At 45.0% G+C, this 17640-nt stretch overlaps 1 protein-coding gene across 1 annotated transcript in view; it reads right to left on the minus strand.

Moving 5' to 3' along the window:
* Positions 1 to 17640, minus strand: part of aldh1l2 (aldehyde dehydrogenase 1 family, member L2) — a 68297-nt gene that overhangs the window by 41231 nt on the left and 9426 nt on the right. The window contains exons 3-6 of the mRNA XM_060903402.1: positions 9447 to 9681; positions 7470 to 7635; positions 7283 to 7384; positions 5198 to 5287 (exon numbers count right to left, since the gene is read on the minus strand). Of these exons, the coding sequence (XP_060759385.1) occupies positions 5198 to 5287; positions 7283 to 7384; positions 7470 to 7635; positions 9447 to 9681 (593 nt within the window). The remainder of the gene's footprint in view (positions 1 to 5197; positions 5288 to 7282; positions 7385 to 7469; positions 7636 to 9446; positions 9682 to 17640) is intronic.

Below are 17640 nucleotides of genomic sequence, written 5' to 3' on the forward strand. Positions count from 1 at the left end.
CCCCAAAATTATCGAGTGGGTGAGGCGAGGATTAACCGCCGCCTTTACTATAAATTTTTCCCCTCGGAACAAAATGTGGACCGACACCAACGGGTAGCTGTGAACATCCCCGTGCACACACAACACCTTCACCCCCTGTGCTCCCCCCAATGCCTCGTCTTGCACCAGGCTTTGGTGGATTGAGGTCTGATTACAACCGGAATCCACCAATGCCTGATATGTATCCCCTTGGATACTCACCGGTATGCGATACGCTCCGGCCCGATCAAGGGCAGCTCCTGGCGCGTCGGGGATCCGAACCACCGCACCCACTTCCATTGCCGAACACTGCTGTTGGAGGTGGCACGGCTCCCCGCAGCGCCAGAAAACCGGCCCGGGCTTCCTCTCTGCACCGACGCCCCGGGGCTCACTCACCTGAGGGGGGGGAAGAGACAGACACAGAAGGGAAAAACGGGAGGACACTGCGGGTGCGACGGGCCGGCTGGGGTGGGGCCAGCCCCCGCCTCCGCGGTGGGGGAACGGGGTGAGGACGAGACACAGGAGGAGAGAGGGGGAGAGAGAGAGGAGAGGAGAGAAGAGGATGTTCGCTGTCCTGCCGTTGGAACAGCCGCCAAATGGTCCTCCGCCAACTCGATGGCCTGATCCAGCGACGCCGGGCGGTGGCACTGGACCCACTCCACGGTTCCCTCTGGCAGGCGGCCAATGAACTGCTCCAGCACCACCTGATCGAGAATTCCCTCGGCGTCGCAGTTGTTGGCCCTCAACCACCGCCAGCAGGCGTCCCGGAGCTGCTGGCCAAACGCGAATGGCCGGCCGACTTCCTCCAGCCGCAGAGTGCGGAAGCGCTGTCGTTGTTGTTCGGGGGTGCGCCCCACCCGCTGGAGGACGGCCCGGCAAAGGTCCGCGTAGGCCAGCCGGCGGTCAGCGGGGAGCTGTAGCGCGGCCAGCTGTGCCTCTCCTGTTAGCAGGGGGAGAAGGCGCGCCGCGCGCTGCTCCATCGGCCACCCCGAGGTCTCCGCGACTTGCTCGAAGAGCGTGATGAATGCCTCGGGGTCGTCCTGCGGGCCCATCTTGGTTAGGATGAGGGGGGACAGGCCCGCGGTGGGAGCGCTGGTGGACCCCGCCGACGCGAGGAGGTGCCGGACCGCCTGACGATCTTCCTGCTGCGCCAGCACCAGGGCCTCGAACCGGCGCTCTTGCTCCTTCCGGAGGGTGATTAGCGCCTGGTGCTGGCTCTGCTGGGCCGTGGCGAGGGCGTGGACCAGGTCTGCGAAGGTGGAGGGCTCCATGGGGCTGTTCTTTTCCTGTGCTCCGTCCCGGGTTTCAGCACCACTGTGGCAGTTCGTAGGAGGGGGAGGAGCACAGAAAGACGGCAGGCCAGAATAAAGTTCCATAATGCTCTTTTATTTGTTCTTTTCAGACACAAATCTCTCCAGTCACACCACACACACCAGTTGACTGGTTCCAGAGAGAGCTGCCTTCCTCTGCTCTCTTTCCCTTTATATAGGGCGCGGTCACTGGGAAGACACACAAACACAGGTTAATTGACATCAGGTGTAGTGATTTTGCCACTTACCTTCCCTGACTCCGCCCTCCTGTCACAGACTGATGCTTGGCCACGCCCCCGCTGCCACAATACCCTATCGAGCTAGTTGTCGAGCTACTTCCGGAAGTGACGAGTGACGAGACCACAAGCGGGAAACACAACAGCCTCGGTCGGCATGACAACAGTAGTAGCGAGCAGCAGAAGAGGTCAGGAGGAACAAACGAAGAAGAGAAAATGGCGATGCAGAGCTCTCTGAAGTGTGGGTGGAGCACAGAGGACGGCAGAACAAAGCTTCTGGTACTAATAGGCTTTTTATTGTCAGACTTTTCAGTTTAACAGCCTACTTTTATTCTTGAGAGAAAAACACACACACACACAGCGCGCGCGCTGTGTTCTAGTCCCGGGATGAGCTGTCCCCTCTGCTCTCCCTCTGCCTCCTTAAATAGGGCGCGGTTACTGGGAGGACACACAAACACAGGTTAATTACCGGCAGGTGTAGTTATTCTGCCACTCACCTTCCCTGGCTCCGCCCTCCTGTCACAGACCGGCGCTTGACCACGCCCCCACTGCCACAGGCAAGCAGAAACGTGCACTTCTGGAGCAATGAGGAGACAGAGTTCATGCTCATTCAGCTTAAGGAGTTGAATATATTAAAATTCATGGACGGGAGAAAAACGCGCAATGGAGAACACGGAACTGATAACTTTGTTTACACTCTTGAATAGCTCTTCTTCATGACGACAACCGGAAGTGTACCAACACGATGGGGCGTGTTGCGCCACCTGTGGCTCGGGTGCACAATGCACCTCACACAATAGCCCGATTTCAGTTGTATGCATGTACGATTGGATTTCTCTGGCACCCTGCTGGGACCTTCAGCTCGATTACCGACAGCAGCTCGATTTGGCTGTGCATGTAAACATAGTCACAGATGAACCAGCTGCTGAGGGATGAGACCCACCCAGAATGGCTAACCCAAGGCAGGACATTCCTAATCATGAAGGACCCCCAGAAGGGACCCATCCCATCCAACTACCAGCCAATTACCTGTCTCTGCACAACATGGAAGGCCCTGTCAGGCATCATTGCGGCAAAAATGAGTAAGCATGTGGCTCAATACATGAGCGAGGCACAGAAAGGGATTGGCAGTAGCACCAGAGGAGCCAAGCACCAGCTACTGGTCGATAGAACAGTCGCCCGAGACTGTAAGAAGAGACAGACCAACCTGTGCACTGCCTGGATTGACTACAAGAAAGCCTACGACTCAATGCCACACACATGGATACTGGAATGTCTGGAACTGTATAAGATCAACAGGAACCTAAGGACCTTCATCCAGAACTCAATGGAAATGTGGAAGACAACCCTAGAGGCCAACTCAAAACCCATTGTCCAAGTCAACATCAAGTGTGGCATATACCAAGGAGATGCGCTATCACCACTGCTGTTCTGCATAGGCCTGAACCCCCTCAGTCGAATCATCACGAAGAGCGGCTACGGGTACCGATTCCGTAATGGGGCAACAATCAGCCACCTGCTCTACATGGATGACATCAAGCTGTATGCCAGGAACGAGTGAGAAATAGACTCGCTGATCCACACCACCCGGATCTACAGCAATGACATAGGGATGTCATTCGGATTGGACAAGTGTGGCCGGATGGTCTCAAAGAGAGGCAAGATGATCCGGACTGAGGGGATTGACCTACCAGAGGGCAACATAGGTGATATCCAAGACAGCTACAAGTACCTTGGCATCCCACAGGCTAATGGAAACCATGAAGAGGCCACAAGGAAGTCAACCACAGCCAAATACCTCCAGAGAGTAAGGCAGGTCCTGAAAAGTCAGCTGAATGGTAAGAACAAGGTCCGAGCCATCAACATGTACGCACTACCAGTCATCAGATACCCCGCTGGTATCATAAACTGGCCAAAGGAGGAGATAGAAGCCACAGATATCAAGACTAGAAAGCTCCTCACCATGCATGGAGGGTTCCACCCCAAGTCCAGCACCCAGAGACTATACACTAAGCGGAAAGAGGGAGGCCGAGGGCTAGTGAGCGTCAAGACCATGGTCCAGGATGAAACATCGAAAATCCGAGAATACATCAGAAAGATGGCCCCAAAGGATGAACTGCTAAGTGAATGTCTCAGGCAGCAGAACCCTGATGAGAGCGCAGAGGAGGAGGAGGAACAGACAACCTGGAGGGACAAACCCCTACATGGCATGTACCACCGTCAGATAGAGGAAGTGGCTGATATCAAGAAATCCTACCAGTGGCTGGATAATGCAGGACTGACAGACAGCACAGAGGCACTAATCATGGCAGCACGAGAACAGGCCATAAGCACAAGAGCCATAGAGGCCAGGATCTACCAGAGTAGATCAGACCCAAGATGCAGACTGTGCAAAGAAGCCCCTGAAACAGTCCAGCACATAGTAGCAGGGTGTAAGATGCTAGCTGGATCAGCGTACATGGAGAGGCACAACCAAGTGGCTGGGATAGTATACAGGAACATCTGCAACCAGTATGGAATAGAAGTACCCAAGTCCCAATGGGCCATACCACAGAAGGTGGCTGAGAACAACAGGGCCAAGGTTCTGTGGGACTTCAGCTTCCAGACTGACAAACAGATCCTGGCTAACCAACCGGACATAGTGGTGGTGGACAAAGAGCAGAAGAGGGTGGTGGTGATAGATGTGGCGATCCCAGCTGACACCAACATCAGGAAGAAGGAACATGAGAAACTTGAGAAGTATCAAGGGTTGAAAGAGCAGCTGGAACGGATGTGGAAGGTCAAGGGTTGCGTGGTCCCCGTGGTAGTGGGGGCACTTGGGGCAGTAACCCCCAAACTGGGAGAGTGGCTCCAGCAAATCCCAGGAACAACATCTGAAGCCTCAGTCCAGAAGAGCGCAGTACTAGGAACATCGAAGATACTGCGCAGAACCCTCAAACTCCCAGGCCTCTGGTAGAGGACCCGAGCTTGAGGATGACATGGATACCACCCCTCCGCCGGGGGTGAGAAGGAGATTTTATATATATATATATATATATATATATATATATATAAACTAAAATACATCTCGTTAAATGTCTATAGGGATATTACAAAGATAAATAAAGCTTGGAAGGAAGTAGCAGTGATTGTCTGTGCCTCTGCTGAGTGTGTAGCTAATCTCCCAAAAAACAGCAAGTACAAAGCCTAGCAAACAAAGTACGGTCAATATATCAAAGTGGCTATTATTGTTTCTCATCTAAAATAAAACATCCACAAAAGACAAACGTAAGCAAAACAGGTGACTGTCACCTGCTAGTATGAATACGAGGTTGGCCTAATAAATGTGGTAAATGTATTACATACTGTATAATACATGATAGCAGGAAAGGATATTTCTAGCACTGCAAGAAATGCTTCTATTATCTTGAGAAGGTTCACTGTTTTTATAAGTGATTATTTTACTAGCTGGTGAATGGAGCTTGCTATGCTACAGGACAGACTACAGACAAATGGTAGTGATGTACTGTATTACGCAAGTTATAATCTGATTGGTTTTCCCAGACTGTCATATTGGATGTGAAAGTGTCTTTGTAGATTTTTTTTTTTTTTTTGCATTAACACCTGCATGTACAGTATACTGAGTCTACACACCTGTCCATCAATGACGGCCCAGGCTCCAGGAACTTTATCATGGCCACGAATCCAGTTGTGAATAACATTAGCAGGCTGAGTCATGTCCACCTTGAGAGAGAGAGAGAGAGAGAGAGAGAGAGAGATGGTGGTGGAGAGACGTTAAACGAGTTGAAAATGATCCTCTGCAACCGTTACTTATTTTAGTCTAAAGTCACAAGTATAATGGTGGCAGCTAGCAATTCTAAGAAACCCTGAGTGATATTTCCAACCCTCTGCTTCAGTCATTCTCTCTCTCTCTCTCTCTCTCTCTCTCCACACATTGCTTGTAATGCCAGACAACTTTCAGGCTTTTATCTGAATTATCATGTGGAAAACTACGCGCATTTATGACAAGGTCATCAGTCATGACTAGGCATGTAACGATTCACCCAAATCACAATTCGATTCAATTCATGATACCGAGTTCAAGATTTGATTTTCCCACTAGATTAAAAAAAAAAAATAAGGAAGCTTTATTACTAAAAAAGGCAACATTTATTTTCCTATTCTTTATAGACTTAAATATTCCCTTTGTTAAATAAAACAACAACAACTTTTATTTAATTTTCTGAATAACCAACAATAATTATTATTACACATACAGGACACATTTTCGATGGAATAAAAACATGTTCTATTCCCTTTTAGCAAGTTTCATTAATTTGGTTTGATAGCATACAATATTGTTAGCATATTACTTATCCTGTGTGTATTACATCACTCTACCCAATGGAGAATGAGCGTTGAATATCCATCCATCCATCCATCCATCCATTATCCATAACCGCTTATCCTGTGCAGGGTCGCGGGCAAGCTGGAGCCTATCCCAGCCGATCATGGGCAAGAGGTGGTGTACACCCTAGACAAGTTGCCAGATCATCACAGGGCTAACACATAGACACATACAACCATTCACACTCACATTTACAGTCAATTTAGAGCCACCAATTAGCCTAACCTGCATGTCTTTGGACTGTGGGGGAAACCAGAGCACCCGGAGGAAACCCACACAGACACGGGGAGAACATGCAAACTCCGCACAGAAAAGCCCCAGTCGGCCATAGGGCTCGAACCCAGCACTTTCTTGCTGTGAGGCGACAGTGCTAACCACTACACCACCGTGCCGCCAGCGTTGAATATGGTTTACAATATTGCATGGTTGTCAAGACAGCATGACGTCGTACATCGGAGATGTAAAACTTCTGCGCGAGCGAGCGACTGTGATAATTCGTAAACAAACATGGCCACCAGGTTCAATATCATGCTAGCTAAATGGAATATATCTGATATACCACTTACTCAACGCCAGCCAATATTATTTAATTAACCCACACTGTAAAGGTTGGAATCAAATATAATAGCCTATTAACTGAAATATTCCTTTTATTAAAAATGAAAATATTAATAACAAATACATATTTTCTTAATAACCTTTTCTGAACATTTTACTACCTTTTTTATTTGGAGTATTTGTATCATTAGCCAGTTGTTAAAGTAAGACCCGAGTCTTATCACGTCCAATCAATACTTCTGTTTACGCTTAGTGTGGGTAATATGTAATTTGTTGGAAGGCTACTGAATTACAGTCAGCTGAATATATTATTAGCTCGGCATTGACATCATGAGCCAGTTGTTAAACTTCAGTAAAATCAAGTGGGCTTATGCATCTGTTCACTCTTAGTGTGTGTAATTTTAACAGATCTGTGTCTATTCTGTAAAATGTTTAATCAGTTCGTACTAATAGGTGTTTCTGGTTAAACCTTTTGAATAAACATCCAGATGAAACTGGACGCTGAAAATGCCCATTTACCATTACAACTGCTTGGTTGGATTTAAAAAAAAAAAAAAAAAAAAAAAGGTTGATATTTTGCTCTGAGGAACAGCAAAATGCAAGTATGTCATATTTGGAAAAAAAAGAAGCAGAAATTTGAAACCATGGCAACGAACAGCTCCGCACATCAGAAGGAACGACATGGCAGATATAAAACTGTGAAATGAAATTTGAAATAACATTGTCCGAGACAGATTCAGCTCGGTGTTCTGTGTGCGAGTAAGTAGACATACCTTGGCATTGGATTTCTTCTGGATGCCTTCGTAGCTTGCTCCCTGCTCAGACTGTGGAATTCTGGGAGCTTTGCCATCTGCAATCAGCTGTACTGCCTCCACCTGTTTACATCATTCTGTTCAGTATGTTCTGTCTATGTGAGAATACTATTTGTCGAAGTACACTATTGTACATTAAGTGATTTACCATAGCTTTGATTCCCTCTGGGAAGAGGAAACGGTTGTACAGTGTGTCCACAGTGTCATTGGGTTCCACTGGACATTCCTTCTGCAGCAGGATGGGACCAGTGTCCAAACCATCGTCAGCCCAGAATATAGAGAAGCCGCCTTTTTTATCCCCCTCGATTAGAGTCCTGCACATACACACACGCTTCCTTTATGTAAAATTACTGTATGTGCACTATAATAATAATAATAATAATACATTTTATTTAAAGCGCCTTTCAGGGTACTCAAGGACACTTAACAATAAAAGTGTAAAAATAAAATCAAGCAATTATAAACAATTAGAAATAATGAAAAATAAGATGAATAAAACGAAGCAGGACAGGAATATATAACAAGTAAACTATCAATAAAAAAACATAAAACAATAAAATAGCTGGACCATTCTGACACTAAAATAATAAAACCGATTAAAAAAAGTATCTATTAAAAGGGAAAAGCAAGAGTAAAAAGGTGGGTTTTTAATTGTGCCTTAAAAGAAGAGAGAGAGGTACACTGCCGCAATGAGAGGGGGAGAGAATTCCAGAGTTTAGGCCCAGCTACACTAAAAGCCTTGTCACCCATGGAATGAAGACGAGTAGAGGGGGTGACAAGGAGGTGTGTGTCAGTGGAGCGTAGGGTGCGTGTGGGCTGGTATGGGGAGAGGAGATGAGTGAGATAAGGGGGTGCTAGATTATGCTGTGCCTTAAAGACGAGTAGGAGGATTTTGAATTGAATGCGTGACTGAACAGGAAGCCAGTGGAGTTGGTGAAGGACAGGCGTGATGTGTTGCCATGGTCTGGTGTGGGTAAGAAGTCTTGCTGCAGAGTTCTGGATATGTTGTAATCTGTTTATTGATTTGGCTGGAAGACCAGTAAGGAGGGCATTGCAATAGTCCAGTCTTGAGGTTATGAAAGCATGGATGAGAGTTTCTGCAGTGGCAAGGGTGAGAGAAGATCGGAGTTTAGAGATGGTTTTCAGATGGAAAAATGCTGTTTTTGTGACCTGTTTTATGTGGGATTAAAAAAAAAGTGATGAGTCAATAATGACACCAAGATTCTTCACTTCAGATGAGGTGGTGGTAAAGTAGCCTGGGATGGAGAACTGAGAATGGTTTATCTTTTTAAGGAGGGTGGGAGTGGCAATGAGTATGGCTTCTGTCTTATCATGGTTGAGTTTAAGAAAGTTACAAGTCATCCAATTGCTGATATCATGAAGGCAGACAGCCAGGTCAGAAAGTGGGAGTGGATGTGAGGGCTTGGTGTGGATGTAAATTTGTGTATCATCAGCATAACTGTGGAAATGAAGATTATGCTGGCGAAGGATATGGCCAAGGGGGAGAGTATAAATAGTGAAGAGCAGGGGGCCTTGGACAGAACCTTGTGGTACACCATGAGCAAGGGGCAAGCTATGGGACTGGAAATCACCGATAGTAACAAACTGTTCCCTACCCGTGAGATATGACCTAAACCAAGAAAGTGCAGTGCCCGTAATACCCAAAAGTGTCTCCAATCGAGTGAGCAGTGTATTATGACAAACCGTGTCAAACGCAACTGTCAGGTCCAGTAATAAAAGAATGCTAAAATGGCCAGAGTCTGCAGCAATAAGTAGGTCATTAACCACTTTGACCAAGGCTGTTTCAGTACTATGCTTCACTCTAAAACCAGACTGAAACTCTTCCCACAAGCCACATGATGTAAGGTGGTCTTGGAGCTGCAGGGCCACTATACGCTCAAGAATCTTAGAAATAAAAGGCAAGTTAGAGATGGGCCGGTAGTTTTTAAAATCATCAAAAGCAGCTCCTGGTTTCTTAAGGACTGGTGTGATGGCAGCAGTTTTCAAGGAGCAAGGGACGATGCCAGAGACAAGAGATGAGTTTATCTACCATAAAGTGCTTTAACTTTTATGTGCTACCAAAAAGTTAATATCTCTCACACACACACTAGCAGATGTCCCTTACCAGTTGATGGCAGAAGCTCCTCTGTGTCTGGGAAGGAGAGATGGGTGGTAGATGATGGAGCCATGTTTGGGATGTTCGATTACATTCATGGGGATAAACTGGGAGCAGAAGGGCATGACGTTGAGTTCAGCACCCACGGCCTTGTAGGCATCCACTACCTCCGAGATTGGTTTCCCCTTCACACGCCAGCGCGGGAACTTAAACACTGGTGTGCCGTCTTTTTCCGCTGCCACAGCTGAAGGACAGGTTCAACAAACAGTACTAGGTCAGATAAGGACACACACTGTTACTATCTGATAACAGACATGGAACAGTCAGGTCCCCACCCTATAATGTGGCTTCACTGGACATTAATTTTGTGTGATCGAAAGAGATCAATAAACATATGTTATAGGAGAGAAAAACAAATTGCCAAGACAGAATTTTACTTATTTTTATTCAGGGTAAACAGCCCCTAACTTCTTCATCATCTGGTAAATAGAAAGCACAAGTCATCCCTAAAACTTATTCATTTTTGAACAGCCAAGAACTGCTCTTCCCTGGCACCACCAATGCCCGTTTACACTCACTGCCATGCCCATTTACACTCTTATATGCAAATACCTGCCTGACTTCTTTACACACTCCTGAGGAACAGTCTTCAGGATTTATCACATTTGTAGCTGGGTAAAATGCGGATAACCCTACTAATTAACACTTTCTACAAACATTTAAAGCCTTTCTGTACACTTTATTTCTCTTCTGTGACACTTTCTGTGTCTCTCTTCTTCAATATCGGACTTAATTATCTTTAAAAATGACATTTTATACAGAACTAATCAATATGTTTGGTTTTTTTTAATTTCCAACAAATTTTCCATTTTCCTGTGAACATGCTTTAGTTTCTGTTAAGTTTAATTGAGCATTTATTTTGGAAAAACCTTTTAGGTATTTTTCAAATACATTCACCATGCATTTTATTAGGAACACCAGTACACCTGGACATTAATACAGGTATTTAAATCAGCCAATCATGTGGCAGCAGCACAATGTATAAAATCATGCAGATACAGGCCAAGAGCTTCAGTTAATGTTCACATCGAACATCAGAATGGGAGAAAAAAAATTGTGATCTCTGTGACTAACTGTTGCATGATTGTTGGTTGGCTGGACCAGATGGACTGGTTTGAGTATTTCAGAAACTGCTGATCTCATGGGGTTTTCACACATAACATTCTCTGGACACAGACTCACTGAAACTGGACAGTTGAAGATTAGGGAAAAAAAACATTTTATATATATATATATATATATATATATATATATATATATAAAAACCTGTTCTTTTTCCAGTCTTCAACTGTCCAATTTGGGCTCGAGATCAAAAGATGAATAAGACGATAGATCAGAATCTCAACTTTCACTTCCTGATATTTACACCTAGATGTGTTACACAACTTAGAACATGGCACCTTTGGTGGCGGACAATCCAATTTTTAACTGAGCAAATGTATAGAAACAGACAGATTTAATAAAAAAAAAACCCAGAAGTTAATAATACTTAATATTTGGTTGTTACCATCATCAATAAAGATTACTGAGCAGATTACTGACCAGCCATGCAAGCCAAGCCATGACACTACCTCCACCGTGTCTGACCGACATGCCAAGTGCTTGTTTAATGACTGATAAATTTTCACTCTTTTCTCAGTTTCAAAATGACTTGCTTTTCTCCCATAGGCATCTCTCTAGTCTTCATGTTGTTTTATTCTTTTTAACAACAAATGTTGTCTTCACAAGTGAAACCCAGGACTCAAACCAATTAGACCTTCAGAGCTATGAAATAACCAATCTAACAGGACTCCCCTGAGCAAAACGAAACACAAGTCACATGTGACAGTATTACGGATCACTTGAGAAATGGTTGGGTTCAGACAAAAAGTGCCATGTTCTATGTTAACACATCCAGATGTAAATATCAGGAAATGAAAACTGAAATTGTGACCCATCATCTCATATTTATCCTTTGATCTCAAACCTAAATGTCTTCATTGTAGAATTAAAAAACCCCAAACCTGTCCTTGCAGTTCCAGATAATACTTCTGGAGCAGACTGTTTATACTCCACTTATTTTTAATGGTCTAAAGATTCCTTGTATTCATTAAAATGGAGTGCATACCGTAGGTATGAGTGTTACTGCAATTTGTAATATACAAAGAAACAACTTATGTAAACTTTTAGTTAATTTTAATTAATTGGGAATCATTTTCATTTCATTTCAAAATTTAATGTAATATATTTAGATTAGATTAGATTAGATTAGATTAAACTTTATTGATCCCTTTGGGCGGGTTCCCTCAGGGAAATTAAGATTCCAGGAGCATCATTACAGATAAACAGAGAAAAGAAATAGAGAAAACTTCTAGATAAATTAAAATAAATTAAGTATTTACATATACAAATATAAAAAGAATAATATATGGGGAGGGCGACACGGTGGTGTAGTGGTTAGTGCTGTCGCCTCACAACAAGAAGGTCCGGGTTCGAGCCCCGTGGCCGGCGAGGGCCTTTCTGTGCGGAGTTTGCATGTTCTCCCCGTGTCCGCGTGGGTTTCCTCCGGGTGCTCCGGTTTCCCACTGTAGGTATCATGCCGCCATCTTGTGTCAGAACTACAATTCCCAGGCAACTTCCGCGTGACCTACGTCATGTGTGGGCGGGATCACCTACGTCAGTCTGCCATGCACGCATAAATCCAAGCGGAAGCTCTGCCATGTTGTCTCTCGCGTCCGGTTTTCAAGGAGTCTGGACGCATAAAGGGATGCTCTCCACCCAAAAAGACGTCTTCTTTCTTGCAAGATCCATCACTCAGCGCGATTTTCTTTCTTACCCTTGGCAAAGGTAAACTCTAGAGTCGCGCGATCTTTAAACTCAACCTGAGTTACAACCGGTTTACTTGTATTAGAAGTGACGTCACGACTGCAGCCCAGGCAGTTAAAAGTTAAGAAGCGATTGAATCCTTTTTAACTCAAAAGCGCTGTGCATCTTATTCTGATCAGAGACTTTTCCTCACGAACGCTGAGGTTCGGACCAAGAATCCTCTGCTTTCCACGGGAACCACCCAAGTGCTCCGCTGGACCCGAAAGTTTTCTACGCCTCCATCACGAGCGGCTCACGTGCTCCCACGGCGAGGCCCGAAACTACACCGGCGAATAGTTCTTCATATCTTGCTAAAGGCAGGATTAAGTAAGATTTTGGCATTTGGGCATAATTAGGATAGTCTTAGGAATTTGCTTTTATTTGAAATAGTGTGAATTTAAACCCAGGTTTATCTGTTACACTGTTAGACTGCGTGTAACAGTCTAACAGCGTGTTGATTTATTTTGTTCTATGTTCTCTCAATTGTTTAATAGGTTGTGCATGCTTCTCTCTGACTAACACTAATTTCCTTATCATACATTTTGACCTTATCAAGGTTTCAGTGAGTTTGGTAATGTTATGAGTGTGGAATCTTTTTGTTACTGAGAAAACACGTGCTCAACAGGCCTGACCAGGCCTGATACACTTTAGACAGCTTCCCTTTGTCTTTAGCAACACGTGCTCAGTAGGCCTCACCAGGCCTAACAAACACACTTTAGCTAGGCCATAGGGCCGTTCACAAACACACACTAGCAACACAAGGCTAATCTAGGCCTCCACCACGTGTAGTTAGCTACACGAGGCTAAACACATGGTCAAGTCCCACACACACAAGCACACATTAACAACAGAGCTAATCCTTTGTTCTATTTAGATAACATTCTTTTGTTTTAGCTAGCAACAAGCTAGGCCATACACACACACACACACACCACACATGTGTATATACACACCTCACTGCTTGTATATATTGATTTATTATTTTTATCTTTGTTATAATAAATTCATTTATTAAACAAACTGTGTTTATTTGTGTGAACAATATGAAGTCCCCAATCTCCCTCGAATTCAAAAGGGTGCATATAAAAGTTATGTAATGTGGTAAGTGATCGTAATAATTTGGAAATATACCATAATTTAGCTGTTTGGTAATTTATTATTAAGCACCAGGATTAATGGTATGATTCACTAAATGATTCACTAAATGATTCATTGAACGAGAGTGATTCTATGGTATGATTCAATTCAAATGAGTCAAAGTAAACAATTCAATGGGATTGATTCATTTTAATTATTAACCTTCAAAATTTAATGAGACTGATTTAATGAGTGATCACTTAATTTCAATAATTAACTGATTGCACCCACACCCCCACAGTCCAAAGACATGCAGGTTAGGTTAACTGGTGACTCTAAATTGACCGTAGGTGTGAATGTGAGTGTGAATGGTTGTCTGTGCCTATGTGTCAGCCCTGTGATGACCTGGCGACTTGTCCAGGGTGTACCCCACCTTTCGCCCATAGTCAGCTGGGATAGGCTCCAGCTTGCCTGCGACCCTGGAGAACAGGATAAAGCGGCTAGAGATAATGAGATGAGATATTGCACATTGTCCGGTATTGCTTATTGTCAGGCTAGGCTACTGCTCCTTCCCGTCCTCTGTCCTCCTGTTACCCCTCCTCCCCCCCAGAGAGGAGTTGTACAGTCTGATGGCGTGAGGGACAAAGGAGTTTTTAAGTCTGTTCGTCCTGCACTTGGGAAGGAACATTCTGTCACTGAACAGGCTCCTCTGGTTGCTGATGACAGTGTGCAGAGGGTGACTGGCATTGTCCATGATGTTCAATAGTTTGTCCATAGACCTCTTCTCTGCCACAGTCACCAGAGAGTCCAGCTTCATGCCGACCACAGAGCCGGCCCGCCTAATCAGTTTGTCCAGCCTGGATGTGTCCTTCTTGGATGTGCTGCCCCCCCAGCACACCACAGTGTAAAACAGGACACTGGCGACCACAGACTGCTAGAACATCCACAGGAGTTTCCTGCAGATGTTAAAGGATCGCAGCCTCCTAAGAAAGTATAGCCTGCTCTGTCCCTTCCTGTATAAGTGTTTGGTGTTGCAAGTTGTTACGTCCTCCTACCACTAGGGGCCCCCAGTACTTTTTTGTAGGGTTGCTGCACTTAATTGTTTTACAGGTGGTTGGTGTGGAGCCAATGATGTCTCCTCTATAAATGCTAGGGTGGGAGCCTAAAGACTCTCTCTCTCCTCGGGGGGGTTGGTTCCACACCCATTTGATGCCTGCTTGTTTCTCTTTTGTGGTTGGTTTCCCCTTTTGTATGTAGTTTAATTCTTTGTTGGTTGTTCCTTGGTTTGTTTTGTTATTATTTGACAATAAAATACCTCTAGATTTAAATGAGCCCTGTGACTTTTTGTCATAGATGTTACACTGCTACATCTGTTTGTAACATTTGGGGCCTTGTCCGAGAGTCTTTACTTGTTGGACCTTGTTTTTGATAATTTTTTGTAATGAGAGAAGTGGTTTGTAAGTTTGCGACTTTTGGTGAGCACTTTGTTTGGCTGTGAGTCATTTCTGCTGTACTGTGAATAGGAAGCCGCCGGGTGGACACAGAGTCCACCACTTTTTTATTTTAGTTATTTGTTTTTGGTGGTAGCCCTTAGTCGGCCTGCTTCAGGGGTGTGGCATCATTCACCCCTTGAGTTTGCGGTTAAACTACGCCTTTTAGGGGAACCACTGAAGACTAGTGGTAAGGTTTAGTTTAGGTTAGTTTTTTTTCAGGTAAGTGTTTAGGTTGCAGTACAGTGTAAATTATTCCGGTCGTGTGCTCTGTCGCTTTGGTGTTTTGCCTGGGTTTTTCCCATGCTACTGGTGATTAGGGGTTTTGGTTAGACTTTGGTGCTGCTTTAGTGGGTGTTTTGCCCTTTTGGTTGTCTAGCCTTGTGTCCTCCTATTGGTTGGGTGTTGGACCACCCTTTTGTGTGTGGGGAGAGAGCTTTTGTGGGGGAATTTTAGTGACTACTTTGTAGTTTTTTTTCGTCGCACGTTGCAGCAGGTGCGATTTTGTGTGTTTTTTTGTGTGTCTCTCTCTTTTGGAATGGACACCATGATGTCTGCGGCACAAGGTTTTGCCGATAATCCGACGTTAGAGGCTTTTCATAGTCTCACGAAAGATCAATTAATTGAACTGGCTGGGTTATTTGACATTAAACTCAGCGCTTCTGAGAAGCGGTTGAAGACCTCAATTAAGAGTGTAGTCCATCCCTTTTTGATTGAGAAAGGAATTTTGCCTAATGTTGATCTAACGGAGACAATTCGGTTGAAAGAGCTGTCCATTAGAGAGAAGGAATTAGATAATCGGCGGGAGGAGTTAAAATTAAGACAAACTGAAAATCAGTTGCAGCTAAAAGCACTAGAAAACGAGGCTGCTCAGGGAGGTGTTGATTTGGCGTCAGCGTCGTTTGATGTCACGAGGCACATCAAATTGGTACCTCCCTTTGCAGAAAAGGACGTGGATAATTTTTTTTCCGCACTTTGAGAAGGTTGCTCACACCTTGAATTGGCCGAGGGAAGTGTGGCCTCTGTTAGTTCAATCTGTATTGACAGGACATGCCCAACAGATATTCGTTTCGTTGTCTCACCTGGAAAGTGCAGATTATGATGTGGTTAAAGCCGCAATTCTGCGGGGTTATCAGTTAGTACCTGAAGCTTATAGGCAGCGCTTTCGGTGCTCAAAAAAGGTAGACAGTCAGACCTATATGGAATTCGCTCGTGAGAAAGAGCTACTGTTTGATCGTTGGTGCACAGCTAGTGAGGTGCACAGTAAAGCGCAATTGCGTGAACTAGTGCTGATAGAGGAGTTTAAGAATTGCCTCCCTCCTTCTGTTGCCACCTTTCTTCATGAGCGTCAGGTAAATATATTACATCAAGCCGCGGTTCTGGCTGACGAGTATGCGCTGACACATCGGCCGAATCCCATTTCACCCCTTGGACCAACCCCTTAGCCCTTCCCCTCCATTTTGCGCGTTCACGTGAAGGGGTAGGGGTATCCCAATCCCAGTTAACGCGGAGGGGGAGGGGAAAGCGTAGGGCTTCTGTACCCCTCCAAACGGAGATTTTCCTGGAGCAGACTCCGAACGAAGGGGTTTGAGTGATTTCCCACAATGCCATGCGGATTTCAGCGAGATTTCATGCGGATTTCAGAAAGATGGCGGTTCCCGCGGCGAAAGATTGTCATAAATGTATTTTCTCCATTATTTACGTGTTTTAAGTTGTTATCCAGAGGAAACACGCCGCTTGATTCGCTTTCGAGCTGAGAATGAGCAGCGATTTCTGAAATCCAAGCTGCTGCTAAAAAGCTTTGGGAGTGAGTATTGTTTTCGGTTGCTTGACTGCGTATGTTTTGTTCTGTTATTCTCGCTTTTATTGTTTACATGAGTGTTCTGACACCTCATTCTGTCGGATGTGGTGCACGAAGCGCCAAAGATATCCCATTCAGTGGTGTTAGTTAACAAATTACACCCTGCCAGCAGAGATTTCTGGCTCTGACTGTAGCGGCTGGTCGCAGCCAATGATGCGTCGCGTTTTGCTAACGTAAACGCTGACGGAGGTACGCGATGACGTATGCGATCGTTGAAGGGCTATCCCAATACGTAAGGGTTGAATTTCAAGCCCTATCCCTTGTAGCTCAGTTTCAAGGGGAAGGGCCAAGGGGAAGGCGGAGGGGAAGGCGGAGGGGTAGGGGTAGAAATTAGAATTGGGATTGGGCCTTAGTGTGACTTTTAAAAACAGACATCGGTCTGACTCATTTAAAACTTTGCCTGGTGGTGAACAAGCCTGTCATTATTGTAAGAGGCCCGGTCATTTGGTGGCTGACTGTCCAGTGTTAAAGAAGAAGCATGAAAAGTTGAACACCAAGAGTGTGGGGTTAATTAAAGCTTGTCCTTCCTCCTCTGTTTTACGAGCTGTGTCTGAGTTGAAAACTGGCTATGAACCCTTTTTAAGTGATGGCTGTGTGTTTGCCTGGCGATCAAAATCGTGTGCCAGTGCGTATCTTGCATGATACTGGAGCTGCATTGTCGTTTATCTTAGGGGGAATCTTGCCTTTATCTGAAAATACGAAGACGGGGACTAGTGTCCTCGTGCGTGGCTTTGAAATGGGGTCGGTGTCCGTTCCACTGCACCAAATTGAGTTACAATCTGATTTGGTCAATGGTATTGTTGCTGTGGGGGTTCGTGGCTCACTGCCTATTCCAGGAGTAACTTTTATTCTTGGGAATGATATCGCATTT

Source organism: Neoarius graeffei, chromosome 21 (assembly GCF_027579695.1).
Source record: "Neoarius graeffei isolate fNeoGra1 chromosome 21, fNeoGra1.pri, whole genome shotgun sequence".
In the NCBI taxonomy this organism is placed as follows: Eukaryota; Metazoa; Chordata; class Actinopteri; order Siluriformes; family Ariidae; genus Neoarius; species Neoarius graeffei.